General features: G+C 54.3%; 13 protein-coding genes across 13 annotated transcripts; 6 read left to right on the forward strand and 7 right to left on the reverse strand.

The window, feature by feature from the left end:
* Window positions 1-271: 271 nt before the first annotated feature.
* On the forward strand, window positions 272-2,260 carry FMS1 (polyamine oxidase). Its single transcript, XM_076636800.1, has 6 exons — window positions 272-468; window positions 532-583; window positions 669-972; window positions 1,045-1,142; window positions 1,227-1,457; window positions 1,561-2,260. Exons 1-6 carry the CDS (start codon window positions 290-292, stop codon window positions 2,110-2,112), a joined length of 1,416 nt encoding a protein of 471 aa, XP_076499210.1. The 5' UTR covers window positions 272-289; the 3' UTR covers window positions 2,113-2,260.
* On the reverse strand, window positions 2,217-7,411 carry BDY24DRAFT_380878 (uncharacterized protein). The gene is made up of 13 exons (XM_076639248.1): window positions 5,967-7,411; window positions 4,940-5,864; window positions 4,846-4,871; window positions 4,637-4,760; window positions 4,494-4,564; window positions 4,380-4,419; window positions 4,134-4,292; window positions 3,864-4,054; window positions 3,621-3,789; window positions 3,489-3,556; window positions 3,272-3,406; window positions 2,942-3,199; window positions 2,217-2,855 (listed from the first exon to the last, which is right to left on the reverse strand). The coding sequence occupies exons 1-13, from the start codon at window positions 7,211-7,213 to the stop codon at window positions 2,690-2,692; spliced, it is 3,579 nt and encodes a 1,192-aa protein (XP_076499211.1). The 5' UTR covers window positions 7,214-7,411; the 3' UTR covers window positions 2,217-2,689.
* Window position 7,412: 1 nt separating this feature from the next.
* On the forward strand, window positions 7,413-8,274 carry BDY24DRAFT_380879 (uncharacterized protein). Its single transcript, XM_076639249.1, has 3 exons — window positions 7,413-7,669; window positions 7,734-7,921; window positions 8,098-8,274. Exons 1-3 carry the CDS (start codon window positions 7,507-7,509, stop codon window positions 8,215-8,217), a joined length of 471 nt encoding a protein of 156 aa, XP_076499212.1. The 5' UTR covers window positions 7,413-7,506; the 3' UTR covers window positions 8,218-8,274.
* A 204-nt stretch (window positions 8,275-8,478) lies between these two features.
* RPA12 (DNA-directed RNA polymerase I core subunit RPA12) lies at window positions 8,479-9,547 on the reverse strand. The gene is made up of 5 exons (XM_076636801.1): window positions 9,263-9,547; window positions 9,007-9,128; window positions 8,885-8,914; window positions 8,731-8,796; window positions 8,479-8,581 (listed from the first exon to the last, which is right to left on the reverse strand). The coding sequence occupies exons 1-5, from the start codon at window positions 9,390-9,392 to the stop codon at window positions 8,543-8,545; spliced, it is 387 nt and encodes a 128-aa protein (XP_076499213.1). The 5' UTR covers window positions 9,393-9,547; the 3' UTR covers window positions 8,479-8,542.
* Window positions 9,548-9,702: 155 nt separating this feature from the next.
* On the reverse strand, window positions 9,703-11,951 carry BDY24DRAFT_412959 (homoserine O-acetyltransferase family protein; the record flags this gene model as incomplete). The annotated part of the gene is made up of 8 exons (XM_076643127.1): window positions 9,703-9,775; window positions 9,872-10,257; window positions 10,318-10,472; window positions 10,550-10,630; window positions 10,711-10,789; window positions 10,872-10,988; window positions 11,098-11,481; window positions 11,631-11,951. The coding sequence occupies 8 exons, from the start codon at window positions 11,949-11,951 to the stop codon at window positions 9,703-9,705; spliced, it is 1,596 nt and encodes a 531-aa protein (XP_076499214.1).
* A 559-nt stretch (window positions 11,952-12,510) lies between these two features.
* BDY24DRAFT_253390 (P-loop containing nucleoside triphosphate hydrolase protein) lies at window positions 12,511-15,286 on the reverse strand. The gene is made up of 6 exons (XM_076636802.1): window positions 15,092-15,286; window positions 14,049-15,025; window positions 13,634-13,976; window positions 13,426-13,548; window positions 13,281-13,356; window positions 12,511-13,179 (listed from the first exon to the last, which is right to left on the reverse strand). The coding sequence occupies exons 1-6, from the start codon at window positions 15,137-15,139 to the stop codon at window positions 12,686-12,688; spliced, it is 2,061 nt and encodes a 686-aa protein (XP_076499215.1). The 5' UTR covers window positions 15,140-15,286; the 3' UTR covers window positions 12,511-12,685.
* Window positions 15,287-17,650: 2,364 nt separating this feature from the next.
* On the reverse strand, window positions 17,651-18,900 carry BDY24DRAFT_412961 (uncharacterized protein; the record flags this gene model as incomplete). The annotated part of the gene is made up of 10 exons (XM_076643128.1): window positions 17,651-17,680; window positions 17,750-17,850; window positions 17,912-17,930; window positions 18,009-18,038; window positions 18,104-18,133; window positions 18,209-18,221; window positions 18,296-18,478; window positions 18,554-18,616; window positions 18,703-18,782; window positions 18,892-18,900. The coding sequence occupies 10 exons, from the start codon at window positions 18,898-18,900 to the stop codon at window positions 17,651-17,653; spliced, it is 558 nt and encodes a 185-aa protein (XP_076499216.1).
* A 675-nt stretch (window positions 18,901-19,575) lies between these two features.
* Window positions 19,576-20,668, forward strand: BDY24DRAFT_439274 (uncharacterized protein). Its single transcript, XM_076644431.1, has 5 exons — window positions 19,576-19,606; window positions 19,698-19,869; window positions 19,973-20,046; window positions 20,126-20,298; window positions 20,368-20,668. Exons 1-5 carry the CDS (start codon window positions 19,591-19,593, stop codon window positions 20,617-20,619), a joined length of 687 nt encoding a protein of 228 aa, XP_076499217.1. The 5' UTR covers window positions 19,576-19,590; the 3' UTR covers window positions 20,620-20,668.
* Window positions 20,669-20,811: 143 nt separating this feature from the next.
* On the forward strand, window positions 20,812-22,403 carry BDY24DRAFT_380888 (uncharacterized protein). Its single transcript, XM_076639250.1, has 3 exons — window positions 20,812-21,182; window positions 21,315-21,687; window positions 21,771-22,403. Exons 1-3 carry the CDS (start codon window positions 20,956-20,958, stop codon window positions 22,371-22,373), a joined length of 1,203 nt encoding a protein of 400 aa, XP_076499218.1. The 5' UTR covers window positions 20,812-20,955; the 3' UTR covers window positions 22,374-22,403.
* A 314-nt stretch (window positions 22,404-22,717) lies between these two features.
* Window positions 22,718-23,691, forward strand: BDY24DRAFT_368908 (uncharacterized protein; the record flags this gene model as incomplete). Its single annotated transcript, XM_076638038.1, has 4 exons — window positions 22,718-23,104; window positions 23,216-23,286; window positions 23,356-23,532; window positions 23,562-23,691. 4 exons carry the CDS (start codon window positions 22,718-22,720, stop codon window positions 23,689-23,691), a joined length of 765 nt encoding a protein of 254 aa, XP_076499219.1.
* Window positions 23,692-24,023: 332 nt separating this feature from the next.
* Window positions 24,024-25,286, reverse strand: BDY24DRAFT_439276 (uncharacterized protein). The gene is made up of 4 exons (XM_076644432.1): window positions 25,232-25,286; window positions 24,968-25,159; window positions 24,176-24,850; window positions 24,024-24,090 (listed from the first exon to the last, which is right to left on the reverse strand). The coding sequence occupies exons 1-3, from the start codon at window positions 25,238-25,240 to the stop codon at window positions 24,179-24,181; spliced, it is 873 nt and encodes a 290-aa protein (XP_076499220.1). The 5' UTR covers window positions 25,241-25,286; the 3' UTR covers window positions 24,024-24,090; window positions 24,176-24,178.
* Window positions 25,287-25,356: 70 nt separating this feature from the next.
* BDY24DRAFT_380890 (cyclophilin-like domain-containing protein) lies at window positions 25,357-26,447 on the forward strand. The gene is made up of 4 exons (XM_076639251.1): window positions 25,357-25,547; window positions 25,685-25,967; window positions 26,050-26,153; window positions 26,254-26,447. Exons 1-4 carry the CDS (start codon window positions 25,371-25,373, stop codon window positions 26,428-26,430), a joined length of 741 nt encoding a protein of 246 aa, XP_076499221.1. The 5' UTR covers window positions 25,357-25,370; the 3' UTR covers window positions 26,431-26,447.
* Window positions 26,448-26,521: 74 nt separating this feature from the next.
* BDY24DRAFT_380892 (NADP-dependent oxidoreductase domain-containing protein) lies at window positions 26,522-27,981 on the reverse strand. The gene is made up of 6 exons (XM_076639252.1): window positions 27,864-27,981; window positions 27,538-27,803; window positions 27,319-27,432; window positions 27,220-27,233; window positions 26,966-27,144; window positions 26,522-26,866 (listed from the first exon to the last, which is right to left on the reverse strand). Exons 1-6 carry the CDS (start codon window positions 27,964-27,966, stop codon window positions 26,619-26,621), a joined length of 924 nt encoding a protein of 307 aa, XP_076499222.1. The 5' UTR covers window positions 27,967-27,981; the 3' UTR covers window positions 26,522-26,618.
* Window positions 27,982-27,999: the final 18 nt, after the last annotated feature.

The following is a 27,999-nucleotide window of genomic DNA, read 5'->3' on the forward strand; positions in this document are numbered from 1 at the left end:
TGCGAGATTTGAGGCCAGACATGGAGAACGTTGGAGGGTGGGTTCCTTCGAACGCGAAACACGAAGCGCGTCTTCTGCGTCGTCAAGACGAGATATCAACTTTGAAATTGAAGTTACTGAGGAAGTGAAGTCAAAGCTGAGAGTGTGGTACATCCATTCAAGCAACGAAAACGCGAAAAAATCTGCTTTTCTCTGCCCGAAAACGACTTGACGACGAACGACCGGTCCTCGATCCGACCTCCTCCCCTTTTTCCTTTCGTCCCCAAAACCACCACCATCGCCCAACAAGATGCCTTTCGATACCGTCATTCTCGGATCTGGATTCGCTGGAATCCTCGCTGCTCGAACACTCGCTTCCAAAGGTCGGAAGGTGCTCGTTCTCGAAGCTAGAGATCGAACGGGAGGACGAGCCAGGTCGTATGAAGGGGGAGGAGGAGCGCCTGTCGACCTCGGATGCAGCTGGATTCAGTAGGTTTTTCTCCCTCTTCCTCCTTTCAGAAAGCACAGACTGATTCTCTTCATGCTTCCCAGCGGCTACAACGAAGGAAATCCAGTCAAAGCCATGGTCAAGGAGCTCGGAATCGTTCGTCTCTTCTTCTCAGCTCACTTTCAGCCAACCTCCCTCCTTCTCTCGTCTCATCTCCATCTCTTCCCTCGTTTTCACTCAGGCCGCCCACGTCCCGAAACCAGCAGACGCTCTCACCTACGGTCCTTCAGGTCTCATCGATCCAGCTCTCGTCCAGAAGCTCAACGCCAACCTGGGAGCGGCTGTTGGTGCGGCTCGAGTCACGGCCCTTTCGACGACTGCGACCGACGCTTCCCTCGCTTCCTCCCTCCTCGATCCTTCCTCGCCACTCTTCGCAGGATTGAAGGAAGAGGAGAAGCCTTTGGCGATTGGTCTGGCCAGGACGATGCAGGTTGGTTTGGGCGCGACGCTGGAGAAGACGTCGTTGAGATGGAACGGGTTCGAAGGTGAGCTCGACGTTGAGACCGCTCGTTGAGGCACATATCTCGAGTACTGACGCGTCCTTCACGTGCTGGTAGACAACTACGACGGCACCAACGCTGCTCCAGAAGGTGGATACCAGACGGTCACCTCGGCTCTTCAGAAGCAGGCTGAGAAAGACGGAGCGAAGTTCCTCGTCAGTCTCGTCTTCCTCCCTTTCTCTTCTGAACCCCTCCGTTCTGGCTGACTGACACAAAGGCATCTTTCTATCTCCTCACAGCTCAACCAAATTGTCACCGGCGTGACCCTCCTCGAAGACTCTTCCATCGAGATTTCTACCGTCTCTCCCTCCGGCGAGAATTCAACTCACTCCGGGCGAACCGTCATATGCTCCATCCCAGTCGGAGTCCTCAAGCACGTCCCCCAGTCCTTCTTCGATCCTTCTCTGTCAGTCAGGAAGCTCGCGGCCATCGAGAGGGTTAACGTCGGGACGCTCGGGAAGCTTGCTCTTGTACGTCTTTCGAACGTTCTCCTTTTCGACGCGTCTCTTCTCTCCTCCTTCTCTCTTCGCTGACTCCTTCTCATCCATCCTTCTTTTTCTTTTCGGCCAACAGTTCTACTCCTCTCCCTGGTGGCCCTCCGCCGCCTCGTCTATCACCATCCTCCCCTCTTCCAACCCTCCCGCCCTGACTCCCAACTCCTCTGCCCTCGACCTCCTCTCCTCCACCTCCCTCGTCATCGCCTCCTTCTCCTCTTCCTCCCTCCCTTCCCCTCAACCCACCCTCCTCATCTACCTCCCCACAACCATCTGCGCTCAAATCGAGGCACTCCCTCTCGCCGTGGTTTCCCAAGCGGCGCACGATCTCCTCGTCTCCAAAATGAAACCCTCCGAGATTCCTGAGGGTCCCGTTCACGCTGGGATGACCTCGTGGACGGACGATCCTTTCTGTAGAGGAGCGACTACGACACCGGTAACGGTTGGAGGGGAAAGGACGCCGTTGGATTTCGTGGAACTGGGGAAGCCGGAGAAGGGAGAGTGGAAAGGGAGGCTTGGGTTCGCGGGTGAGCACACGGAGGTGGATCATAGAGGATCGGTAGCTGGGGCGGTGGAAAGTGGGTTGAGAGAGGGCGAGAGGATCGCTGGAGTGTTGGATAGGTTGGATTAGGGAGGGGGCGACGCGTCTCTCTCTTTCTCTCCTTCGGTTCTTTCTTTCGGTCGAGTTTAGTCCGATAGGGTTCTAGTCGTCTTGTTTTGGTCTCGGAAGTAGATGGGCTACCTTCAACTAGAGCTCAGCAGCTCCCGCATCGAGAGAGTCCGTCAAGACACCCCTTCGTCTCGTCTCTCTCTCTCTCTCTCTCTTCGACGCGTCGCTTTGAGGAAAGCAAACGAGAGATCGATAACTAGAGAAGCGGAAAAATCAAGACAAAGCGACGTAGTAAGAGCCGGGTTTCGTAGAAGGTCGTTAAGGTAAAAGAAGAAAGAGCGAGATTGGAAAAGGAAGGGCGAAGAAACTTCAAGCGACGAAAAGCAAAAAGCAAGGGGAGGGTTGTTGTGTTGGCATTAAAAGGAGCGATGGACGAAGAAGCGAACGTATTGAGTGATGCTAAGGAAATGGGGGGAAGCGAGAGCAAAAGCAAAGGTGAAGCGATATGGAAACAAGGTAGGAGGGCTAAGGTAACGACGAACGAGAAATGCGGTTTTGAGATCTAGAGATACGGAAAGGGAAGGAAGTGAGATTCTACCTAGTGATGAGAGAGTCGACCGTCGTTCTTGGACATGTATACAGCGGCGATGGCGACTCCCGAGTCTTCGGAAGGGGAGGGAGAGAGATGTTTGTTGGTGTTGAGATTGGTTGCCGACGCGGATTGGATTCGAGGTTTGATGGCTGGAGAAGCTCCGTTCCAGGATCTGCGAGGAAAGAAGATGAAAGGAAAGGCCTAAATCAGCACCTGGTGAAAAAAAGAAAGAGGAAAGAACGTACGACCAAAACTCACGGCTTGTTCGAAGGAGTAACGGTCCTCTTCCCACCCGCTACGGACGTCGCTCCCGTTCGACTCTTCGTCCTCGAGTCCACGGGAGGTTCAGGGGATCTCAGACGACCTCCAAACTTTTCCTTTGCTGAGGAACGACGGATGAGAGGTGGGACGATGGTTTTGGTGGATTGACCTGCCGAGGAAGACGCGCCTCGACGATTGGGCCCGGGGGTGACTCGAGGGTCGAGAGGAGGCATGGCTTCGACGGTGTCTCCGCCCCTGGAAGGATAATTGAAGTTAGATGTTAGCGTGATCGAGAGGTCGAGATAAGAAACGGAGGGAAGGACGAACCAGTAGCTGAAACTCATTCGACTCTTCCCTCCGAACGATCCATCGCTGTCGCTTCCATCGAGCTCCTCGTCTTCGTCCCTCTCGTCGAGATGGTCGGCGTCAGGCTGGGTGATGTTGGCTCGGGATCTGCTGATGCTGGAGAGGTAAGAGATAGAGAGGAGCATCGGTCAGCGATGGAAGGGAGAGTCGCGAAGAGGGGAGGAGGAAAGGGACGAACTCGTCCATCGAGGTCATTCCGTGTCGAGGAAGGCCACCTCCCATGTTCCACTCTTCGATCTTGACGAACTGTAGAATGGACAGAAGAGTGAGTCAGCGAACGAAGAAGGAGAACGGAGGGGAAAGGACGAACTCGATAAAGGTTCCTCGGTCGAGCTTGGATGTGCTTCCTTCCCGTCGTAGCGAACTTGGCCTTCCCGTTGAGCTCAGGAAGCGAAGCCGACCTCGACGAGGCTGTTGAGGCCAGAGGAAGAGACGTCGTTCCAGTTCGCTGGCAGAGAAGCGAGACGTCGTTGAACCGTCTGCGAGGAAAAAAGGAGGAACACGGTCAGTCGAACGACGCGACTTGAACTGAAACCGACGAACAGGGACTCACACAATCCAGAGGTCGTTGTTCCCTCCGACGTTAGGCTTCAGAATATCACTGAGTCTCCTGAAACTCTTCTTCTCCTTGACGGGGACGGGAGTCTGTCGACGAGCGGCTGCCTGAGCAGAGATCTTGGTTCCGTCGGCTCCGCAAGGGACTTCGTCGACGAGGAGACGACTTGGTTTGGGAGCGATGAGCATCTGGTTGAAGAACGAAGCGTAAAGATCAGCCGAAGAAAGGTCGAAGGGTCGAGGCGAACAGAATCGAGGAGAGACCGACCTTCTCCCTCTCGAGTCCTTCGATTCGAGCAAAGACGTCTCGAGTCTTGACCCTCTCCTCGACGGCCGTCTTCTCGTCCTCGATCGATCGAATGATGTGCTCGACCTCTTCGACCATGGCGACGGTAGCTTCGTACTCCTTCGTTGAAGGGTCGGTGTTCTGCGTCGAGAAAAAGGCCGAAGAGCGAAAGAAAGAGTCAGCCTCTCGTTCGAGTTGGTCGGAGAGGGCTGCTCGTGCCAAACTCACGTAGAGGAGGTTCTGAAGAAGCAGAGGGTACTTGAGAAGCCTGAGAGGTGAGAAGCAAAGCCGGTCAGTTGAGGAGATTCGAAGCGAGAAGGAAAAACGAAGACAAAGACGAACCTCTGGAACGGCTTCGACAGCGAGATCGCAAGTCCACTCTCTCCCTTATCAGCAGCCAGCTCGTCGAGTTCCTATCAGTACCAAGCAAAAAAGTCAGTCGCCACGAAAACGAGGGGGCGAGAGGCTCGGAGAAGCGAACGAACCTGGAAAACTCCTCTCAGCCTGGCAACCTCCGTTCCCTCCTCCGCCTTCCTAGCCTTCTTCCCAGATCCAGAAGTGAGAGCCGAATCGACGATTCCAAGAGCGTTGGATAGATGAAGGACGTAACTGCGAGAGGTAGACGGGGTAGGATGGAGAGGTCAGCTCGTTCGACGTTCGTCAAATCGACGCGTCTCGTCTCCCGTCGACTCACACGTTGTACTCTCGCAAGACGTAGGACTGTTGAAACGCAAGAAGTCGAAGTCAGAAATAATCTCGAACGGTACTAGCGACGAAAGGAAACTCACATGCTGAGTAAACACATCCGCCAAACTTCTCACCAACGGGTACTGCTCCTCGTACCTCTTCCTCAACGCCCTGCTTAACGCCAGATGCCCACTCAAAATCCCATCCCTCAGCACCTCCAGCACCTCTCTCAGATCTTCAGGCAGACCCATCAACTCCTGATCCCCTCCTCCACCGCTGACGGACGACCCTCCAGGCGATTTGACGAGCCTGTTGGATCTCGACGACGACTGAGCTGAGCTCGACCTTCCGGTCGTCATGTTGGGCGAGGTCGACGAACCGAAGAAATTGTGATGAGCCGTAGGAGGGGAGGAAGAGTTGGTGCTGCTTCCAGGAGAGTAGTGTCGAGGAGGAGGAGGGAGGGATTGATGGGACCGAGCGCCGCCTCCGGATTGGGGAGGAGCTGGGAAGGGAAGGGTTGGACCGAAGAGACCGTTGGGACGATGAAGCTGACCGTAAGGAGACTGTTTGAGGTTGCTGTCTATCGGTGCCGTCGAGGAAGAGAGGGCTCCGAACTGGTTGGCGTTGGACGATCCTTCGGATGAACCACTCCCTCCGCTCGCCTGTCGCTGACCGTTGCTGTAGGCTGCTTGAGCCGAAGCTGCTTCCTTAGATCCGATGCTGCTGAGGAACCGAGCTGCGATCGGGAGATGGTCGACGGTGTTTCCTGCGGCGGAGGCGGATCGAATGGGATGAGGAGGACGCGACGCGGATGAGGAGGAAGGAGGTGGAGGAGAGAGGGAGGCTCCCCAGTTGACGGGAGAGGTTGTAGTCGTGAGAGGATGGTGGTGATGATGGTTGTGGTGATCGTCGAGGGCGGAGAGAGAGGGAGACCAATCTCCTAGGGTTGGAGAACAGACAGGTTGACGAGGAGGAAGGAGCGCGTTGATGTGGGTGTCGACGAGCTGAACGAGGTCGTTGACGTATCTGGCGAGAGGACGAACGAGATCAGCAAAGGCGACTTTAAAGAGGTATAGCTGAACAGCTTCCCTCGTATCAAGAAAAGAGAAACGAAAGGAAAGCACGCACCTCTCCTCACTCGAAACAATCTCCCACAACACCTCCTGCCTCGTCCTCTCCCTCGGTCCCAAATTCATCAACAGATCCTCATCCGCCCACTCACTCCAGCTCCCTTGAGGTCCAATGAAACTCCCATTTCCTAGGCTCATATTTGTCCCTGACCGACTCTGAGTCCCACCGAGCGAGTGAGTTGAGTACGGGCTGGACGATCTCAGCTCCTCTGGGAGAGTAGGAGCCAACGAGCCTTTCCTCTGACCTCCTGTGGTTGCCGAAGAATGCGATCTAGCTCCTGCTGCTGGTGTCGAGGTCGAAGAGGTTCCTGGGAGAGTGGCGGTGGATCCCTTCTTGGGACGATTGAGAGCCGTTGAGGTTGCGTTCGAGTTGGAGGAGGCGGAGAAGGTGGTAGTGTTGGGAGAGGAGGACGATCTGGTCGCTGGGCGAACACCTGCTGGTCCGTTGAGCTGATCTGAAGGTCTGGAGCTTCCTCGAGAAGGATTGGAAGCTGATCTGTCGGAGACCAACGAGGGCTTCGGGAGGTTGGCTGTTCCTCCTCCTCCTCCTGTTGCTCCTGAGCTAGACGACGACGAGGGACCCCTGGGACCTGTAGATGTTTTGGACGACGACGCGATGGATGATTTGGGAGGTTGGGATAAGGATTTGGACGCTGGAGGGTTGGATAGCTTGAGATTAGGGTTGTTTGAGTTGGAGGAGGATGCGAAGGCAGATGAGGTGGAGGAGGAGTCTGGAGTGATGAGGGAATCAAGTCCGTTGGGAGTGGGAGGAGGAGAGATGAAAGCGACCTTCTTCTCTACGGGTGCTGTTGCTCCTGCTGCTCCTGAACCTGCTCCCCAGGGTGCTCTTCCCTTCAACGTGTCCTTCCCTGACGGTCGACCGTTCAACGAGGAGAGAGGAGCCTTCTGAGGAGGAGTCTCCGTTCCTTTCCTCACGATCGTCGAAGGTTTCCCGCTGCTTTTTGAAGCAGGTTTCGAGGTTAGAGGAGTTGATTTAGCGTTGCTCGCAGTCGTAGGAGGCGGTGGTAGATGGGTTGTTTGAGGTTGAGGAGGAGGAGGAGGAGGAGAGGAAGAAGGGGCCTGAATGTTGACGTCCGAGTTTGATGGTTTGCTCGATAGATGAGGGAGGAGAGGAGGAGGTATAGAAGGTAGTCCTTTGTTGATGTTCTCCTTGTCCTTCTCGGACTTCTCCTTGGAAGCTGCCGAGGGTGTAGGTCCTCCTAGACGAGCGAAGAAAGCTCGCATTGCTCAACGAGAAGGAGAGAGGGAGGACGAGGTCGAGAGAGGGGTTGGCGAGCTCTCCTTTGAGAAAGCGTCGCGTGAGAGATAGAGAGGCGAGCGAGTGGGAGTTGAAGGAAGGAGTAGATGGGAACGAGGAGGCGCAGGGGAGTCCTGGGTATAAAAAGAAGGGAAAGACGAAGGTGGAGGGTTGATGGAAGGGAGCGAGCAACCCTTGAAAGTCAAGCTCGCTTCTTTCAATAAAGTGACCCCAGACCACAACCATCTACAAAAACCATCTTCATTCTATCAATCTCGTCATGGAGTACGTCCCCATCTTCACTTCTTCACGCATTCCAAGCAAAAAACTGACCGTCCTTCTCGCTCTCTTCCAGCTCAAGTTCGTCCCCTCGTCCTCCCTTCCTTTCCCTCCCTCTTCCTCTCTCTCTCTCTCCCTAACCTCTTCCCCACCCCTCTTTTTCAGTCGACCCGGCCTGCAACCCTCTAAAACACCGCTACGACGCGTGCTTCATTCGCTGGGTGGAAGGCTACCTGGAACCTCTCACCGGAGACTCATCCCCCCTTCCTCCTCCCGCCTCCATCTCTTCAAAGCTCACCAACTCCTCCTCCTCGTCCCCATCGAAACCCGACCCTGCAATTCGAGCGAAGGAGAAGGCAGAGGAGTACGAACGCTTGTGTGGAGAGTCGTGGAAGGAGTACAAGGAGTGTGTTTGGGTGCGTTTAGTCGTCTTTTTTGGTCGAAGGAAGGAGGAGGAGAGGTTGAGCTCGAGAGGGAGGACGAACTCGTCCCCTTCGCCAGCTCGAGCTCACTTCTCTCCCCTTCTTCTTCTCTCAAGAGTTGCTCTCAACCTCGAACTGACGAACTCTGCTCTACTCTTTGGATCTCACAGAAAGGAGTCTCCAAAAAAGGCCTGACGACGCTCATCGAATCCGCTCGACTCGAGAATCCCCTCGTTTCCATAGATTCGCCCGTCGGAGAGGCTCAGTCGTCCGCGGCGGCCAAGAAGTAGACTCAAAAACGGACAGGACGCATTTGGAGCGACGATCAATGATATTCACGACCTCTCTTATGGACTGGGAACGGACTTGAGTTGAAGGGAAGGGGAGGAAACGATAAGCTCCCGACGGGACGAGCTTTTTCGAGCTCACCGCTGCTTCCAGAGACTCGGAAGACGCAGAGGGTAGAGAGCACAGTGATATATAAGTGAGAGAGCGAGAGATAAGGGGGTCGTCATTCGTGAACGTAAACAAGAAAAGAACAGGAGGCGATGGGCTTTGTGGGCTGATAGCCGGCAAGGACGATCCTCCGAGCGAGATAGACTGGTGCAGAACGTCCTAGTTGTTGAGACGAGTCTTGTCGTTACAATGAATACACTGGAGAAAGCAAAAAAGACCCATGATCAGCGGTTGAGACAAGCAGAAGGAAAACAAAGGACGAGCTCGACGCGGATTGAGCTCGTCTCGTCCTTCCTGGAGCTCCCCAGAACGAGGGAAAGGAGAGACGAAAAAGAGAAGGCACTCACAGTGTAGAAAGTCGTACTTCCTTCATCTACACTCCTCAGCTGCAGATCCTTGTAACTCAGTCCGATCTGAAAACGAAGGGAAGGCACAAAAAACGGTGAGCTCGACGTTTTCGCTTTCCCGCTTTGCTGCTGCTTAAACTTGGAGAGAACGCACCTTGTGGCACTTCTGGCACTCCTCTTGGATCTGTAAGATACGACCACGACAAAAAGCCAGCGAATTAAGGTCAACGAACATCGAAAGGGAGCTGGAAAGAAGGGAGGAAGGCGAGGATGCACTATCGGGTTAGGGTTCTCCTGCTCCTGATCCTCCGCCTTCACGACCAACGCCCTCTTCGCTCTCAGAGCAGAAGGGAAAGCAGCTGGGTTGGAGTGGGTTTGAACGTCCAGGTTCTCGTAGGCTGAAGCAAATGCAAACGCAAGGTTGAACGAAACGAACGAGTAGGTCAGCTTCCTGATTTCCTCCTTCCCTTCTCCCTCGAGCTCTGCTCCTGCTTCTCGTCAAGCCAAGGGTCTGACAGACGGGAGAACTCACACTCAGCAGGCTCCTCGTGACCGCATTGCTCGCAGACGATGACATCCGCGTCTCCTGGGAGGTCGAGCAAGGTCGAGCAGGTTGGGCAGAAAAGGAGGGATCCGATCAGACGGGCTTTGGTTGGGGCCATGGTTGTTGGTAGAAAGAGGGCGAAGTGGGGTTGGGTGAAGGAGGAGAGGTGGGTTGTGTGGAAGTGAAGGTGAAAAAAAAATCCGAGGTTGTTGGCGTTGAAGGGAAGGGAGGAAGGAAGGAGGCGAGCTCGAACGAAATTTGAGCTGGCTCGGTCGAGGACTTTTTTCCTCGAAGATGGTTGACGAGAGAGATGAAAAGGGTCGTGATAGATCGTACAACGGAAGAGGTAAAATGAATGGAGAGAAAAAATGAGAGATAAGAAACCGGAGAAAATAGAAGGAGAGAGAGAGAGATCAAGACGCGCTCGTTCACTCCTGATCGTTCAAGAACCCTCGAAGAGCGCCTCCGACGTTGACGGTATCGATCAGGAAGGTGTCGTGTCTGTCGAGCGAAAGAGATGAACTAGAGTCAGCGCCCCATTTCTGCGCGTATCGCCCGAGAAAGAGAGAAAGGCGACGCAAGAAGACGAGAACTCACCCCCAAACCCCACCCAGCTCGTAGTACCCAACCTTTTCGTTCCCAGCCCTCCTCAACGCCTCAGCCAAATCCCTCTGCTGCTCTACGGGGAACAAGATATCGCTCTGAACTCCGAGAACCAAGGTCGGAATGTTCTTGAGGCTGCTGAGTCCTTGCGCGAGGTCGTCGAGGTAGGGAGCGTGGCTGGTGAGGAGGTGGCCTTTTGGAGGGGTTGGAGGGGTAGTAGGAGGAAGGAGAGGGGTTGAAGTGGAAGTGGAAGGTTCGTCGAGTTGGGAACGACGGTGAGCGATGTCGACAAGGGCGGAGGAGGACATGTCGAACAGGTCCATCGCTTTGGAGACGTAGATGAAGGAGTTGGCGTCGTACTTGAGGCACCACTGCTCTCCCTGTAGAAGCCAAAGATCAGTTTGAGTTGACAGCAATTAGGCGAGGGAGCTAGAACGAACCTGGTGGTCGAGGTAAGTCTCGATGAGGAAGTCGGGGCAGAGGGCAGGAACTCGAAGAGGGTTGGATCCATCCTTGGTGGGCTCTTGAGATCTCATTCGTCGTCCAAATCGCTGCTCCCATTCGGGACCTGAACGGTAGGTGATAGTGGCGATTTCTGAAGACGACGAGGCGAAGGAAGAGAGCAAAGTCAGAGTAAGTCGTGCAGAACGAGAGAGAAGGAGGCAGACGTACGACGAGCGAGCTTCATCCCAGTGTGCGGAGGCATTCCGTCGTAATAGAATCCTCGGTTCCAGTTGGGGTCGGCCATGAGGACTGAAGATCGGCGCGAAGGGAGAACGAGCGTCAGTTCCGAAAACGAATCGACGCGTCCAAAGTATCGTCAAAAAACTCACCACTTCGTTGAGCGTATCTCAACGCAACTCCAGTCAGTCCAGAACGAGCGGATCCCGAGATCGAGACGACTTTGCCGACCTGAAGATCGAAACGAGAAAGGGCAGCAAAAGTCAGCTCGAGAAACGCGTCGAGAGAAAGACTTAAATCCGATTCGACTCACTCGATCAGGGTACATGTGTCCAGCAGCGATGGACTGCATTCCTCCCATACTGGCTCCAACGGAAGCGTACAGTTTGTCGACTCCGAGATGGTCCATGAGGACGAACTGGGAGCGAACCTGAGGAGCGAAGAAGGTCGAAGGAGAAGGTCAGCGTTTGCGCTCCTCGAAAGCAACCAAACGACAGCGACTCTGTGTGACCCAACGACACGACGACCTTCCAACTCACCATATCAAAGATCGAAACCACAGGAAACCTTGTCCCCCACCTCTCTCCCTCTCCTTCGGTCCCTTCAGGAATCAAACTCGCCGGTCCCGTCGTTCCGTAACATCCTCCCAGCGCATTGCAGCAAACCACAAAGAACTTGTCCGTATCCAGAGCCTTCCCTGGACCGATGAACTTCTCCCACCATCCTGGAGCAGGATTGGCGGGCGTGGAAGCCGCGTGGGAGGAAGCTGAGAGACCGGTGTGAAGGAGGATGGTGTTGGATTTGGTTTCGTTGAGCGTCCCCCAGGTTTCGTAGGCGATTTCGAAGGAGGGCAGGGGTGAAGAGTAGGTCAAAGGGAGAGGGTGAGGGTGGTGGTAGGTTTGGTAGGTTGACGGGGAAGGTTGCTAAGGAAGGAGAGAAGATGGGAGGGAAAGAGAAGGAGGGGGCGGAGGGAAAGAAGAGATTGATCGGTCAGCTTCAAAGTTTCTCGTCTTCAACGCCCAAAATTGATACCTTTGAACAGCGAGTGACAAAGGGAAAAGGCTGAACTCACAGCATAACTAGGTTCTTCTCCTTTCGGATCTTCCCTCTCTTCCCTGAGAGGAAAACTCGTCGGCAGAGGCTCCCGAGCCTTCAAACTCCCTTCCTTCTCCCTCGCGAGCTGCTCCAGCTTGCTCGTTCGAGCTTCGTGCGCATCGACACAGGGGAAGGAAGGGTTGAACGCTCGAGGGACTGGTGCGGGTGAAGGGTGAGGTTGAGGAGCGGAGAAGGGTTTGGAAGAGGAGGAGGAAGCGATGGGCTGAAAGGGAGAGTGGTGAGCTCGAACGAAAGTGGAGGCGAGCTGGGGAGCTCGAAGACTTCGGACGGCTTTCATGGACGAGGGACGAAAGTTTTTTGGGTAGGAATTTGACGAGGCGTGGCCGGTAGAAGAATTAGATTGTTGAGTGCTGAGAGAGAGCTGGAAGAGGGTTGTCGTTGTTGATAAGGGTGTGGCTCTAAGAGCAAAAGGGCTCGACGAAGACGAACGAACCTGAGTCAGGATTCGGAGAAGTCGAATGACGCCTTACGAAAATTTATGTTTCGTGACAGACGGGCAGATGGAGTCGTAGATCTACATATTTGGGACCTGTTCTCGAAGGGACGAGTTCTTGGCCTGCGTGGTTTCGCAGATATCGACGTTGAAACTTTTGGTGCGACGCGTCGTCGCTCTCTCCCCCTTTCTCCCTCCTCTTCCCTCTGTAGATAGGATTCGAGCTCATGCGATCGAGAACAAACTTGACTACTCCCCTGAGAACCTAACTAAGGTCCTCCGAAATCCAATAGGACGAGCCTGACGAGGCGAGGAGGAGTCGGAGAGGCCCACCTGGGTGATTCCGTTTCGACGAGTCGTGCTAGGACGACCTGGATGCGAGCCGGAGGAGGTTGACGGAGTCGAGAGGAAGGGAGGGTTGTCGAGAGGTAGAAGAGGAGGAAGGGGAAGGGATAGGATAGGGTCGAAGAGGGAGTGCTGGGGACGGGAGGGAGGTGAGAGGGAGGGTCGAAACGACGAAGGACGACGACCGAAAGAAACGACGACCAAGGGTAGGCCGAGCGATGGGTCCGATGAGTTTAGAACTCGGTATAGCCTCCTCCTTGGCTTTGAACCGTCGAATACTGACTCCTTCCGTCGTCGTCTCCCATTTCCGACTTGTAGGTGCTTCCGAGATCACTCGGTGCGAGCGATCCAATCGACAACCTCCTCCTCAGCCTGTCCGACTGCGAGAAGGCGATGGACGACCTCTCCGAGGGAGTCACTCCACTGATTCCTCCTCCTGTGACGACACTGGCTGAATCGGCGACCGAGCTGGCGTCTCCTCCTCCGTTGACGTCCTGGGAGATGATGGACGACGCGTAGGACGAGTAGGATTGGTTGCCCTTTCGTCCTCCGGTGGACTGAGAGAAGGGACCCGAGTTGGATTGGGAGGAGAAGAGAGGGATACCGGAAGAGGTGGAGTAGGTGGCTTGGGATTTGACCGACTGGGTGTCGGAGGGGATGTAGGCGAGAGGGTCGTGGGTTCGGTAGAAGGAGGAGTCGAATCGAGTGGGAGTGGCGCTTCGGTTGCCTGCGAAGAGAGCAGAGGGGGCGAGAGAAGACGATCAGGATGTGTTCGAGAAGGAAAGAGAGAGAGAAAGAGAGAGAGAAAGAAGGAAGGAAAAGACTTACCGGCTGCTCCTGGACGAGTATCGGGGTTGATGAGCTCTCCGGTGTGAGCGTCGAACTTCCTGAACTGATCCATAGCCTGAAGGGAAAGAAGAACGATTCGTCAGTATCCGACGGGAAGCTCGAAGCGTAGGAGAACGATACGAACCTTGTCGAGAGTCTTCCTCGGCTTGCTGAACTGGATCATGCTGGGTTGGAGGTTACTGAGAGGTCCCTCGACGAGGCAGGCTCGCTCCTTGAAGTGAGAGAGAAGGAAGTGCCAGAGAGGGTGCTAAAGAAGATTCGAACGCGGAGAAAAGGTCAGCGAAAGAGTTCGTCGAACGAGGGAGACCGAAGAAGGAAGAGAAGCGACGAACCTTGCTGAGGACCTTCGGGTTTCCCAAGATCACGACTCCGTACTTCGCTCTCGTCAGGGCGACGTTCAACCTCCTAGGATCGCTGAGGAATCCGATTCCCTGGTGCTCGTTACTCCTGACACAACTGAGGATGATGTAGTCCTTCTCTCTCCCTTGGAAGGCATCGACGGACGCGACCTCGACCTCCTTGTAGAGCTCCTTCTTGAGCGATCCGTTAAACTGCATGTAGTTGACGACGTACGATCGCTGGCCTTCGTAGGGAGTGATGACACCGATCTGGTTGGGGAGGACTCCGGACTTGAAGAACTTGGTGACGATCTTCTCGACGTTCGAAGCTTCCGTTCTGAAAAGACGAAGAAACGAGACGCAGAGTCAGCTCGAGCTCGTAGGGAAAGGAGAAACTGAGAAGACGAACCTGTTCAAGAAGGAAGTTCCACTCGACGAGATCTCCTCGGTTCCAAGGTTCTGGTAGAACATCATCGGCGTGTCTGCGACGGGCCAGGGGAAGTCGACGTTCTTCCTCAACCTCTCAGGGGCGGTGACTCCGTTCTGCAGAGTTCCTTCGTAGAACATGTTGGAGGGGAACTCCGAGAGGCAAGGATGCATTCGGTACTGGACCTGGAGTCGAATGGGTCGGTTTCCGAGGATGATGAGACGTTCGAAGAGGGATTGGGAGAGACCAGCTCGAGCGGCCTTCTTGTTCATGATGACGGGACCGAGTTGCTGTAGGAACGAAAGGACGAGAGGTATCAGTATAAACTCGAACGAGAGAAGAAGTCGAAAGGGAAGACGAACCTGATGATCTCCAACGAGAACCGCCTGCTTGCAACCGAGGACGAGAGGGATCATGCATTCTGCGAGACGCGACGAGGGGAGACAAAAGGTCAGCTCAACGAGATCGAGTTCGAAAGGTACGAAGAAGGCAGACTTACCGGGCTCAGCAGCTTGAGTAGCCTCGTCGATGAGGACCGTCCTGAACTTGAACTTGCTCAATCTTGGATCTCCCGTTCCGACACAGGTGCAGCAGATCACGTCGGCCGCGTTGAGGATCTCCTTCTCGCAAGCTCGGACGAGCATCTTGTACTTCCTCTCGTCACTCTGACTGAGCTCTCCCTGACTCTCCTTGAGCTGGATGAGCTTCTGGAGGTCGGTGTGGGTTTCCGAGTTGGCGACCTGCTCGTGAAGGGTGAGGAACGAGATCGGCGAGTCGAGAGCCTCTCGAGATTTGGCGGTGATTCGAACGACCTTGAGTCCGGTAGCGTGGATCTTCTCGGTGAGCTGGTCGACGGCGACGTTGGAGGGAGCACAGACGAGGACCTGTCCAGGGTTCATCTTGGCGAGGTGGTAGACGATGGAGGCGGAGGTGACGGTCTTTCCAGTTCCGGGAGGACCCTGAGGGAAGAGATGAGGGACGGTCAGCTTCGAACTTCGAGAGACGACCGAGAACGAAGAACGAACCTGAATAAGACTGAGAGGCTTCTGGAGAACACTCTTGACGGCAAACATCTGCGAGTGGTTGAGCTCGGGAAGACCAGGAGCGGAGAACCTGGACGCGACGAGGGAAAGGACGGTCAGCTCGACGTCAACCGATCGAACGAGAAGGAATGGCGAATAGCAAGCTTACCGTTTGGGCATCTGCGAAAAAAAGGTTCAAGGTCAGCTGGCAGTAGGAAAGGGAGATGACGAAGGGTAGAAACTCACCTGAGTTCGAAGAACCTGAGGTTCGAGCTCGTGTCCGAGGAGCTTGTGGTACTGTTGTTTGAAGACGAAGAAGGAGCAAGGTCAGACGCGTTCGAAACAAAACTTTCAAACGAGGGGAGAGCTTGAACTCACGATGTATCCACTAACACTCCTCTCGTCGACAGCGAAAGTCTTCATGGCGAGCTGCATTCGATCGAACGAGGTCGATTTCCAGACGAAGTCGGCTGAGAAGTTGTGGGTGCAGTCGGTGGGAACTCCATCGGATCGTCGAAGCTCGAGGCCAATCTCGTCGGAGACGTCTACAGAAGAAGGAAACGCGATTTGAGTCTCAGTCTTGAGCATGATATCTTCGAGCGAGAGCTGGAGTGAGACGAGAGAAGACTCACTGTTGGGAACCTTGATCACGTTTCCAATTCCATCCCAATCCTGTCCCTTCGATCCTCCTCCAGCAAACTTCAGCCTCAACTCATCTCCGACGGCGAGTCGAACCTCTCCGCTCTCGAGCTTGGGCATGTTGAACCAGGCGACTCGCTTTTGGTTGAGACCGACGTCCCATCGGACGATGATATCGTTCTGAGTCTGGGATTCCTTGACCTTCTTGTCGTAGTCGGCCTCGATCTTGACGAGAGGTCCGAAGATGTTCTGGTACTGGTAGGCGTCCTCGTATCTGAAGGGGAAGGCGAGAGAAGGAGGGAGGAAAGGGACGCGGTGAGCTTCGACTCGATGGGAAGGTAGCGGAGAAAGACGATCGTTTCGAACAGACTCACTTGAGAAGGATGGGCTGAGGTTCCTCGTCAACTCCAGCACGTCCGATGTCCTCGAGATCGGCGTTGGGATCCTCCTTCCACATCTCCTCGAGCTTGTTGATCTGGTGGAAAGAGATCTGTCGAGCTCGAAGCTGCTCCTGCTCTGAAGGAGTCTTGACGAGCCACGAGAGGAACTGCCGATCGTCGATGATGGCTGACCACTGAGAGGTGTCCCATACGATGTCCTTCGAGGAAGTCATGGCGGCACAAGGTTGACTGAGCAGGAGAGGAAAGGGAGGAGAAGGAGAGGGAAGGGAGAGGAAGGTCAGCTTCGAGGAGAAGGGAGAACGAGAGCTGAGAAACGATGAGACTCACCGGCAAAGCAGAACTACGACCGTATCACTCTTTGCAGGGATGAATCCGAGCATGAAGACGTTCTTGGATCCACAGTTGTAGCATTCTGGGGTGGTCTCTCCGAGAGGCGATTCGGCGTGAAGGATGACCTCCTTGTGCTTTGCTCGAACGAGATGGTTGACGATGTGCGAAGCTGAGGTCGTTCCTCGAGAGTTACAGAACCACTTGGCGCAGATCAGACACTAGATTCAGAGAATCATAAAAGCGAAGGAGGAGCAGGGAAGGTCAGCGTGCGAGGGTGAAGTTGGAGGAGGGGAAGGAACAGTCAAGAAGGAGCTGAAGTGGATGGGGACGAACCTTGACCACGCAGGAAGGGTTGTGAATCCCACAGTAGCTGTAAGTGATGAAGATGTAGATTCAGAGTCAGTAAGAAACAAGGTCGAGGAAAAGGCCATGAGAGGCTGAAGATCGAGCTCAAAAGGAGGAAGAGGAAGCTCCAAATCGAGCTGACGGCTGACCCCTTCCTTCCTCCCTTCTATACCACCCCAACTCTTCTGGTCTCCCATCAAAGGGAGCCCAGACCACCCTCCAAGCCTCTGGTAGAGTCTCGCCCCAGAAACCATCACGGAAAAGCGGACTAACCTGCAAGCATGCTCCACGACTCCTCCTCCCAACTTGAGATCCTCGAGCACCCCATCAAAGTCGTCGTCGAGCTCCTGGACCGCTCCTGCCTGTCCGTTCGGATGCCCGTGCTGATGGTTGTGTTCGTGCTGGTTGTGGTTATGGTTGTTGGAAAGGGAGTGGGTAGAAACGGACGATTCTGTCGCTGAAGGACGTTGAGAGGTCGCCGTGGTGAAGGAGGAGTAGGCGGATGCCGTGTCGTCTAGACCATACTACGAGAGAAGAAGGGATTCGAGGTTAGTCTAGGACCGTAAGAGACGGAAGAGGAGGGTCTACTCACTTGAGATGCGCCTTCGAAGGCTTCGAATTGATCCATCCAAAGAAGAGAAGGGAAGGAGGAGGTTGGAGGGAGCTCGACCTCTTTCAGGATCGAAGCTCGTTGAGGGCTTGAGATCTTCCTTGACGACGACTTTCTTCCTTTGATCAAGCCCAGAAACTTTCAGAGAGCACGCTCTGTCTCAAAAAACTCGTGATGTCATAAAAAAAAAAGGAAACCCAAAGCAACTTCCAACCCGATTCCCTCGAACGCGTCCCTTCAGCGCCTGTCTCTCCTCCTCGCAGCTTCCTACAGAATGAAGAAGACGGATGGAAGGTCAGTCTCAAGCTCAATCGAGCTCTTCGTTAACTGGCTCACCCTCCTCTGCTGCGTGTTGATCGTCCTGAGTCCAAGGTTGAGGAAACGATCGCCAAACTGAGTGAGAATGAGAACGACAGTAACGACGCTGACGAGGGGAGCTGAGGAGATATTGAAGGGTCAGAAGGTGTCCGTGGGGGTTGAGAAAGTGTAATTACTAACCAGCGATCTTCCAGAAGGACTGAGGTGTAAGAAGAAAGGGAAAAGACGGAGTCAGTGCAGTCCCTCTTCGACGCGACCCCTTCGAGACGAAACGAACCGCGATATCGCCGGTTGGGTTCGGTCCTCGCTGTAAGAGCAGGAAGGCAATCGGTCAGCTATTCAGTATCTAAAACAAAAATGAGTCCTACTCACAGGAGTTCCTCCTTCGCCGAAGACACCGATCTGTCGAGTCGAGGAAAAAGAAAACGGTCGAGGTGAGCTCAAGCGCCGCTGAGACTCGACTGACAGGTGACTCACGTCAGGGAACACACTGAAAAAAGGTGTTGAGAGTATTCGTCAGTGAACGGGAACGAAGAAGACGGGCAAGAAGGAGGAAGGACGGACCTGAAGTTCATTCCTACGAGGGAAACGACAACGACGAGATGAAGGTCAGCCTTCAGTCCTTTTTCCTGGAGGTGGTCGACGAGCTCGTGGGTGAGAAGCCGAACGAAGAGAGCATCAGGGTACCACTCGGCTTTGGAGTTGGAGAGACGAGTATAGTTGAGTGCGTCTTCGAGGGCGAGAGGGCTGGGAAGAAAGGAGAGGGAAGTCAGTCTCGTTTCGTTCCAAGACGCGGTCCGAAGAAGGTCAACGACAACTCACTGCAGCTCAAACTTGATCGCAATAGCCTTGAGGGCAATCCAGTTGAGTCCTTTCACGTTTACCCTGAGGAAAACAGTCGCAAATGAATCAATCAGCTTCGGCTCCCGAGAGAAAGCTCAAATTCAGACTCGACGCGCCCATCGCCTCACCAGGTAACCTTGCCATCCTGAGCGTCAGGATCAAAATTAGCGATGTACTCTTGAAGGTCGGCAGTATCCTTCTCTCGGAACTGTATTTCAACCAGCAAAGAAATCAGAGACGGCTTTAATGACGACCAACGGAGCCCTCCCTTTCTCCCTTCCCCTTCAGGACTGACCTTCTCTTTGTGAACCTGGAACTGGTTCCATTGTGATATCGAAACGTTCAGATGTTGGTAAAGTTGGCAAGAGAAGCGATAGAGCAGGTTAAAAGAGTCAGCTCAGATCGAATGAGGAAGAGGTTGAGCTTGGACTTAGGAGATCGCTCAACCGTTCTTCGGGTCGACTCCAGGTCTGTCAGCACGGGAAATGTAGAGAGGGGCGTCTATCAGTCCAACTTCAAACCAGATGCTCTTTTCGACCTTGAAGAAGAAACGCACTCAGCTCCCGTAGCCGAAGAAGACCAGTTGTACTTCCCCCTCTTCATCTCCACAGCTCTGACAGTTCGAAGATTCCTCACGGCAGATCTCAACCTCGGTCCATAAGCTGAGCCATTCCCTTCTCTTCTCGCTCCCGGAGGAGGAAGGGGAGGGAGGGTGACAGTCGGAGGAGCGGGAGGCGAGGAGGAGGAACGAGTTGAGCTCGAGACTCCGTGAAGGAGGTTGCTTCCTTCCCTTGAGTCGTCCCCTTCGTCTCGGAGGTAGGAAGTTGGAGATTCCATGTCTTGAAGGGGAGCCGAATGATGTTGAGATGAGAGCAAGCGGGTGGTGGACGTCGAGGGTTGAGAGTGAATGTACGGCATTCAGAGGGAGGGAGGGAGGCGGTGAGGGAGGAAACAACGATTCATGGCGGAGACGAACGGCTCCTCCCTTCCTCCAAACGACCACAACCTCTCGAGATATGTCAAGCTATGAAGGTGAGATATTCTACCTCATCGTCTTATCTGCGTCTTCCCGCACTACAAGAGCGTACTCTGACCCTCGAGCTCTTTCTCTCTTCCCTCGCAGATGATCACCCTTCGACTTCAGCCCCGGACGTTGAGACTGCTTCTCTTTCCCTAGACGAAATCTTGGAGGAGATTGAAGCTTCAGACGGTGGCCTCGTGCTCGTAGACGAGAATGGGAGACGAATGGTGGGTGACGGAGTTGTGGAAATGCTTGCTGGAGCGATGGGAGCGAGGTGAGCTCGACACTCCCTTCTTTCCCTCCTCCTCCCCTCCTTGTCCTTTCTCACTCCATCAGCAGGATTGCAGTCGCTAATCAGTCCTCCTATGCATCTATAGGAGTCAACGAGGAGCGTCAGCTGCGTATATCTCGAGTCTACCTTCCCTGACTCACAAGGATCTTGGGAAAGAGGGTGCGTTTCGTTCGACTCGCGTCTCCTCCACGTCTCCCTCGCTCACGTTCGTCTTCTTCGTTGCTCCCCCTTTCTCCAGACGAATCTTCTTGTGGCATCTGTCAAATACCTCTCCTTACCCTCGTCGATGAGGAAGAATACCACCTCGCTCTCGACTCGCCTGCGACTTCCAGGGAAACTTTGGGAGTCGTCACGATCGGATCCTGCTCCCATCTCTTCTGTCGACGAGACGCTTCCAAGTGGCTCAGCAAGGTCAGCTTCTACACCCGTTCATCTCTTCTCCCTTGAGCTGATCTCTCTGTCTTCTTCTGCTCCCTCCAGTCCAATTCCTGTCCTCTTTGTAGGTCTCCGTGCGATCCCTCTCAGCAACCACCTTCCGCCGACAGCCCTGCAGCTGGAACCCCACCCTTCGAACCACCTTTCCCAGGAGCTCCCTCTCTCCCTCCGAACCAGCAGCAAATGATGGACATGCTTCAATCGATGTTTGGAACGGGAGGAGGAGGAACGCCAGATCAGGCAGCGAGACAGAGGGACGAGGAGGAGAGGGAGAGTTTTTCGGGGATGTACTCGTAGCGTAGACCGAGTACGATGGTGCCAGACACTATTTTTTTGGTGGTTCATCTCTCTCCCTTCAAGAAAGAATCGTTGTCGCGACTCGAGACGCGTCGTCGACGACACGCGACGAACTCATTCAGAACCATCCTTCTCCAGCTCGAAGGTTCCCTAAACTTGTCTTGGCTATTTAGCACTGACTTCCCTCTTTATCACGAGACCCTATAGGTCGAGCTGCCCCACTTCTATTTCATCTCGGAGGAATCAAAGAGGCGGGACGCACTGCTTCGTTGATCAGCTAAGTTCAAGCCCAACTCTCTGTTCTACTCAACCTTCCCTCCTTCCCTCCCGTCCACCATGTCCCTCGAACCTCCTCCTACTCTTCCTACAGATCCCAACCTTCCTCTAGGGGACGAGGAACAATTACCGACTCAGATACCAGCCGAAACCGACACGGGGACGAGTAAAACGACGTCGTTGGCTGAATCCAAATCCTCGCCTTCCTCAATCTTTGCTTCAAGCACTCCCTCTTTGGCAAGCACTTCCCTCAGCTCGACTACCCCCTCGCCATCATCCTTTATAAGGTGAGCCTGAGCTCTACTCATTTTGAACATGAAAATCCTCCTCTATAGCACACAGGAGTAAAAGTCGAAACGAAGAAGCTGAACGAAGAAGCTGACCCTTGAGCTCACACCCTCTTGGTTTCCCTTTCTCAGCTCTTCGACGGCTTCCTCTTCGCGGAAGTCTTCCTCTCGTATCTTTTATATCTCCTCTCGTTCAACGTCTCGCCCTACGAGCACTCCCACTTCCGTCGTCGCTGCCGCATCAAGCTCAGGAGGGAAACGGCCGTCCCCTGCTCTCCCCATCGTACTCTCTCTGCTCGGTCTCGTCCTCGTCGCTGGACTAGGCCTCTGGTGGTTGTGCTTGAGGAGGAGAAGGCGAAATGATAGTCGAAGGCGAATGAGTGGGATCGGGCGTTGGAAAGGACTTGGGACGAGGGAGGTGTATCGAGATGACCCAGCACCGGTTGGAGGAGGAGAGGAGGGAAGGGGGGCGGGCGATGTCGAGATGAGAGCTGTTGTCGAGGAGGTAAGTTCAGCTTCTTTGAGCTATAGCATAGATTCGAGAGCTTTCTCTGACATCAAACGATCTCTCTCGTTATGCTCCCTCAGGCAGAGTCGACGCGTTCAAGCAGAAGAGGCCCTGGGGACCGTTCGTCTCTCGACACCGTCTCGTCAGATCCATATCTCCTCTCCGACATCTCTCACATCTCCACCTTCAACCCAACCCTCGAGATCCCTCAACCCAGTCACTCGTCACATGGAGCCTCACGTCCCTCCCACCACCCTCCATCGTCACCAGAGAGTCCAACTCCTCCCTCTCGCTCCGTCTCCTTCTCCTTTCTTCGGAAATCAGCCTCCCCACTCACAGGTCTCGTCGCCTCCCTCTTCCCAAGTGGATACGGAGCTCCTTCGCTTAGGACGGTGGTTTCGTCGTCGAACGAAGCGGACGATGGGGTCTCCCGCGCGTCGACGGTCACGAAGAGGTCGATTCCGACTCAACGGACGTTCATCACTGGGATGGAGTCGTCCGCTGGACTGCTGGAGGAGGGAAAGGAGACTATGGAGGAAGATGGAAGAGGGCAGGGGGAGACTGGCTCGATTTTGAAGCTGAGTGAAGTGCGGAAAGGGAGGAGGGAGATCTCGTCGGAGAGGACTCGTCCGGAGGCTGTCAGACGGGAGGGCATGAGAGGAGAGATCCACGATGTAGTTTAGGTTGTCTTTGGTTTGTTCTTGCTTCGCGGAACTCTTTTCTATACTATAGGACTTGCAACAGCAGAGGAGGATGAGGAGAGGATTGGTCAGGACGCGTCTCGGCCCGCCGACAACGCGCCTCGTTTTCTTTCTTTTGGCCCCGTTTGTTTCCGCCTGTTCTTCACTTTCGCGGACGTAAATAGATCGACCGAGAGCTGAATCCTGACTTGGCAGCGTAGCGAAGCCTGTGAATGCGAGGCCTGATAGAAGAGAAGGTCAGGCGAGAACGAAAGCGGATCGAACAGCTTTCACCTTTCTCTAAACGTTGGTTCTCCCTCAACGCCCACCCTTCCTTCCTTTCCACGATGCTTCTTTTTCAGCTCTTCATCGCTCTCGTTCTACTCTCCCTCGCCTCAGCTCAAATCTCCATCGAACCCTTCAACGAGCCTCCCTCCCTCTGCACTCCCATCGAGATTTCCTGGACCGCCGGCACTCCTCCCTTCGAGCTCAAGCTCTTCTCCGATACCAGGATCCTCAGCACTCTCGCTTCCTTACACGTAGAGAGATCATTCTCTTGGACTCCTCTTCGCGTTCATCCAGAGGAATCGCTGTACCTCACGATCTATGACGGATCGAGAACGACAATTGGGAAAAGCGGGAGGTTCGGAATTCGGGACGACGATCAGTGGGAGGTGGTGAATGAGACTTGCAGAGTGGTAGATCAGCTAGAGAGGAGTGTTAGTCTTAGTGAGGTGAGCATTTTTCGTTTTCTCTACAGATCTTTCAAAGCAGAAGGGCTGTTCTTGACGACGACTCATCGCTCATCGCCTTCCCGTTTCTCTCTCCTTTGTTTTTTTTTTAAGGCATCGGCCGCTTCTATCATCTCCAACCAGGAATCGATTCACTCTCGACCTTCGGAACCACTCCGAGTTGGGTGAGCTCGTTCTCATCTCCCGTCGGTTCTTATGAGTCGACGCGTCCTGACTTCTTCGTTGTTTCGCAGCCTCCTCATCTTCTTCGCGCTTCTTGGTGGTCTCGTCCTCTTCGGTATCCCACTTTGCATCTGGAACCGTCGAAGGCGAGCGAGGCTCATGCTTCAGACGAAGGAGCGTCTGATCACGTACGATGAGGCAGTCGAGTTCGACCTTTGGGGATCAGGCGAGGTCGCGTCGAGATATGGGTTCGTTGCTTTCCTTCTTGCTTCTTCAGCATGTCAGAAGTTGAAATCGTTCCTCTCTTTCTTGCAGACCTTTGCCGCCCTCGGTCTGTAGCTCCGCTTCTTTGGTTGGTAACTGAGATCGTGCGATCTGGGACGCGTCTCGTCTCCTCTCTTTGCTGATAACCTGTTTGTTGCTTTATCACTCATCACAACAGAGAGACTCTCAAACGTACCCGTCCATCTTCTCACACCTTGACAATCCACTCAACTCTCCGACCAACCTCATCTCCTCCTCAGATCCTCAGGTCGATTCGGTCCCAGGACCTCCTTCACCGCTCTTCCTCCAGCCCGACCTCCTCTCCCCGTCTTCAGAGGTTCCAGCCTACTCTGACGCTCTCAGAGCTGCACGAGCGAAAAGGTCGCCTTCAACGACTCGACCTTCGGGAAGAGGACGAGGAGAGAGGAGGACTTCGAACGCGTCGTCTGGAGCTCTCCCTCCTCCTTACAACCCCTTTGATACGTAAACATGTATAATGCTCCTTTCTAAACGTCGAATAAAAGATGAAGCTAAAGCAGAACCTGCAAGAAAGGGATAAAAAGGAAGGAGAGGGAGGTCAGTGGTCGTTCGAACGCGTCCAGAGCTCGACTACACAAATTTACTCACCGCTCAACTCTCCGAAACGACGGTGAACTTCGTCCTCAATCCTTCCGTCGATAACATCTGAACAGCTTTCATCGTTTCCGTCCTCTCCTCCTCCGACGCGACGACGAGGACTATCCCTCCCTCTCGGACGTGTTCCAGGCTTGTGATGACGGGGATCTTCTCCAAACGACCTAAGAAGTCCTGTCCATGATGTAGCAGCGTGTCGAGGTATAGACGAAGCTCGTCGAGACGAGCCAGGGTTGTGAAGGGTAAGGAGGCGGGGTGTACTTGAGAAGAATCGGCTTGATAGCTGTAACTGAGGACTCCTCGGAAGCTGACCGACTCGACCCTCGTCCAGTTCTCTAGATGAGGTGAGCGGACGTCCGACCATGGGCTGGAGAGGTGACCTGAGCGATGGGGGAGCTCATAAGCGACGTGGAGGGGATTGAGATGGGGGAGGAGTCGAAGGTGAAGCAGAGGTAGGAGGGTTTCTCGGTTGGAGGTGTTCAGGATGATGGTGATCTTGTCGAGTGGGATGAGTAGAGGTGGGTTCCCGTCGAAGTCGATGGTACGAGCGAAGTCGAGATCGAGGTGAGAGGAGAGAGGAGTGGAGGGGGAGTCGGGGAGGGAGGAGAAGTCGAGGGTGAGGGATTTGACCTGGAGGAGAGAGAGGTAGGAGTTGATTCTGAGCAGAGACTGAGAAGGCGGAAGAGAGTGAGCATAGTCAGTCTCGGGTTGGCAGTTCAGGTCCAAGATCTGCCGATAGGAGCAGGTGCATGATGGGCTGAAAAGGGAGGAAGTGTTCGAGCTCACCTTTGTCTCTCGATCCCTTCCAGAAAACAGCCCTTCTAAACCCTTCAAAGTCCTGATCTCGACGCGTCCATAGAGAATCTTTGAGGTTGCGATAAGAAAGTCCAAAGAAACGCCACCGAGGACGGCGAGGGTAGATGGGGAGGAAGCTTCAAAAACGAGAACGAGGATCTCCCAAGGGAGCCCACGACGATGCTGCAGAGAAAGAAAGGCAAAGATCGTCAGCTTTTGTCAAAGGTGGGCTCAAGATACGGGCCGATGGCTCACTTCTTCCATCCCGATCTGAACAAAAAAGGGGTGATGCGACGGCAAAAAAAGTGAGATGGACGTTGGCGAACAAATGAGCTTCGAACTTCCTTCCTTCCCTTCTTTTCTTTCCTTCTTTCCAACGACCAGCATCTCCTCAATGCCAACTGTGAAGCTCACCTTGCACTCAGGAGACGCAGCTCTCCACTCTTCACTGCTGGCCGAGCATCTCAAGCTCAAGACGTGGTACGAACAGAGCTTCTCATCCTACGGACTTCCATCGACCTTGGACGAGCTCGACGACGTCGGGCTCGAGACGTTGGAATCGATCTATCCCGTGAGCTTCGTCTATTTCCTACCCGTAGAAGGGCTATAGAGATCCACTGCGAAGTAGAAAGCACGGGGCAACGGGATATCTCGCCCCTGCTCACGCTGATGTTCTCTCTCTTGCCTTCTCTTCTCCCTTTCCGTCAGACCACCGAAACCACTCCCTCTCCTCTCCCAGTAGCACCACCTCCATCACTCGCCCTTCCACCATTCACCATTACTCTCTCCTCATCCGCGGGCCTCAAGAAAACCGTCCAGAACTTCCTCGCCCTATCCAAGACTCTTCCAAAGTTCAAAAGCAAAAGATCTCCGTTCCCAGATCTCTCCTTCCTTTCTCCCCTGGGAAGCAGGGTCTTCCGGATCGAAGACGACTTTGTAGCTCAGATGGGAGATGTGACGAGAGGGGACGGGAGCGGAGGAGAGTCCATATGTGAGTCGAGAACGGTGAGAGAAGAAGGAGAGGAGCTGATCCGTCGCGACGCGTTTGCTGATCATCGTTCTTTTCTGAGCAGATGGAGGGACATTCAACGACGAGAAGGAAGGTTTCAAGATTCCTTTCGAGCTGGGAACCGTTGCTATGGCCAGTGGAAGCAGCAAGAACTCGAACACGTCTCAAGTGAGTCGTGCGTCTTCCGCTCGACTTCCCTTCTTTCGATTCCCGTGCCTCGCCTCCGAAACTGAATTCTCTCATCCGCTTCCCTCTTCCTCTCCCTCAGTTTTTCATCACTCTCACTTCTACTCCAAGCCAACTCCAAAAGCTCACGGGGAAGCACGTCGCGTTCGGACAGACCTCTGATCGGGACGCTCTCGAGCGGCTCTCGAAGCTGGCGAACGGGAAAGGAGGGACTAGGGAGCCTGTTTGGATCGGGAGTATCGAGGTGGTCGAGGAATGAATGAACTTCAGCTCGAACGGTGACGTGCGAAAGGAATCGAGAGCGAGAGCACGAAGCCGACGCGTTTTTCCTTTCTGAATCTGCATGCGTCTGAACAATCAAAGCGACATCTAAGACCGAGAACTACAGCGAGATAGATTTCCCAACCCCTTCACCGAAAACACCAGAGAACCCTCTCCCTCTCCTCCTCAGATCGTCTCATTCCACCCCGGGAAGGCCTCGTACTCCCTGATTTCCTTCTCGGTCCAAGCAGGGAAATCCTTCTCGAAGGGCACGAGCTGCTCCTTCAGCCTCTCCTCTTTCGACGAGGTGGTAACAGCCACGATCCCCTTCGAGCAAAGCCAGCCGAGAGTGGCTTGACCCGGAGTGATGATTTTGCCCGTCGCTTTGCTGAGTCGTTTGGCGACTTTCTCGACGATGGAATCGGCGGGACCTCCTGTTTGAGAATGGTTAGAAATGAAAGACGGTCAGTGATCGGTTGGTGGGAGCAGGAAGGAGAGGGACGTGCGAGGAAAAGAGGGGAGAGAAGACGAACCTGGAGCTGAAGTGATCGGAGTCAACGAAGAGTAGGCTTCGATGAGGATGCCTTCCTTCTTAGCCAGGTCGAGCAGAGGTTGATGAGATTGAGCGTTGTAGGCGTGGTAGCGAATCTGGTTGACGGCGGGTTTGATTCGAGCGATGGAGAGGAGTTCAGAGAGCTGAGTCGCGTCGTAGCTTTTTTGAACAGCAAACAAGTCGAATCAGCGGCTGTTCTGTGAGGAACAGAAGAGGCGGAATGGAAAATCGTACTTGGAGACTCCAATCTGTAGATTCAACAAAAGCACAGAGGCGAAGTCAGCCCTCGCTCGAGTCAGAGACGACAAGAAGGAAAGCGAGACGAAGACTGACGGATCGAGTGAACCCCTGCTCCACGAGCGCTTCCATTTTCCGCCACACGTCCAGAGGATCCTTCACGAAGACGGGAGCATGAATGAGGTACAGATCCACGTACGAGACTCCCAACTGCGAAAAGAAGAGAGAAGAGAGAGTGAGGTTGTTGGAAGAGGAGCGCTCGTCGCCCGAGTCCTCCTTCATTGCTCAACCACTGCAGACCAAACCCAAACGCACCTTCTCCAACGAGCTAGAAATCTCAGCCTCTACATCCTGTCCATGCAGAGCATCGAACTTGGTTGTAATATACAGGGCTTCCCTAGCAATCCCACTAGCGGCGATCGCGAGGCCAGCTGTGTCCTCGTTAAAGTAGATCGCACTCTCATCTAGTGCGCGGTAGCCCGTCTTGAAGGACAAGAGAGCGTTCTCTGTGACGTTGGAACCCTTGAGGACTGATCCGACACCGAAGAAGGGGCTGGGGATTTGATTCCCGTCGTTGAGAGCTTGGGGACGGAGGGGAGTCAGCGGAGGAAGGGCTGCGAGTTGAGCTTGAACGAGCTCACTATATAGAACGTGCCCTGGAAACTGAGTTGGTGGGGTTGCTGCAGAGTTGAATATCTTCTCTGTGAGGGTAGAGAGGAGAGGGAGGAGAGTTGGGATGTACATTTGGGTGTGAGTGTTGAACGTTGAAGGAAGAGA

This window comes from Mrakia frigida (genome assembly GCF_051309035.1).
Source record: "Mrakia frigida strain ATCC 22029 unplaced genomic scaffold BDY24scaffold_6, whole genome shotgun sequence".
NCBI classification, from domain to species: Eukaryota; Fungi; Basidiomycota; class Tremellomycetes; order Cystofilobasidiales; family Mrakiaceae; genus Mrakia; species Mrakia frigida.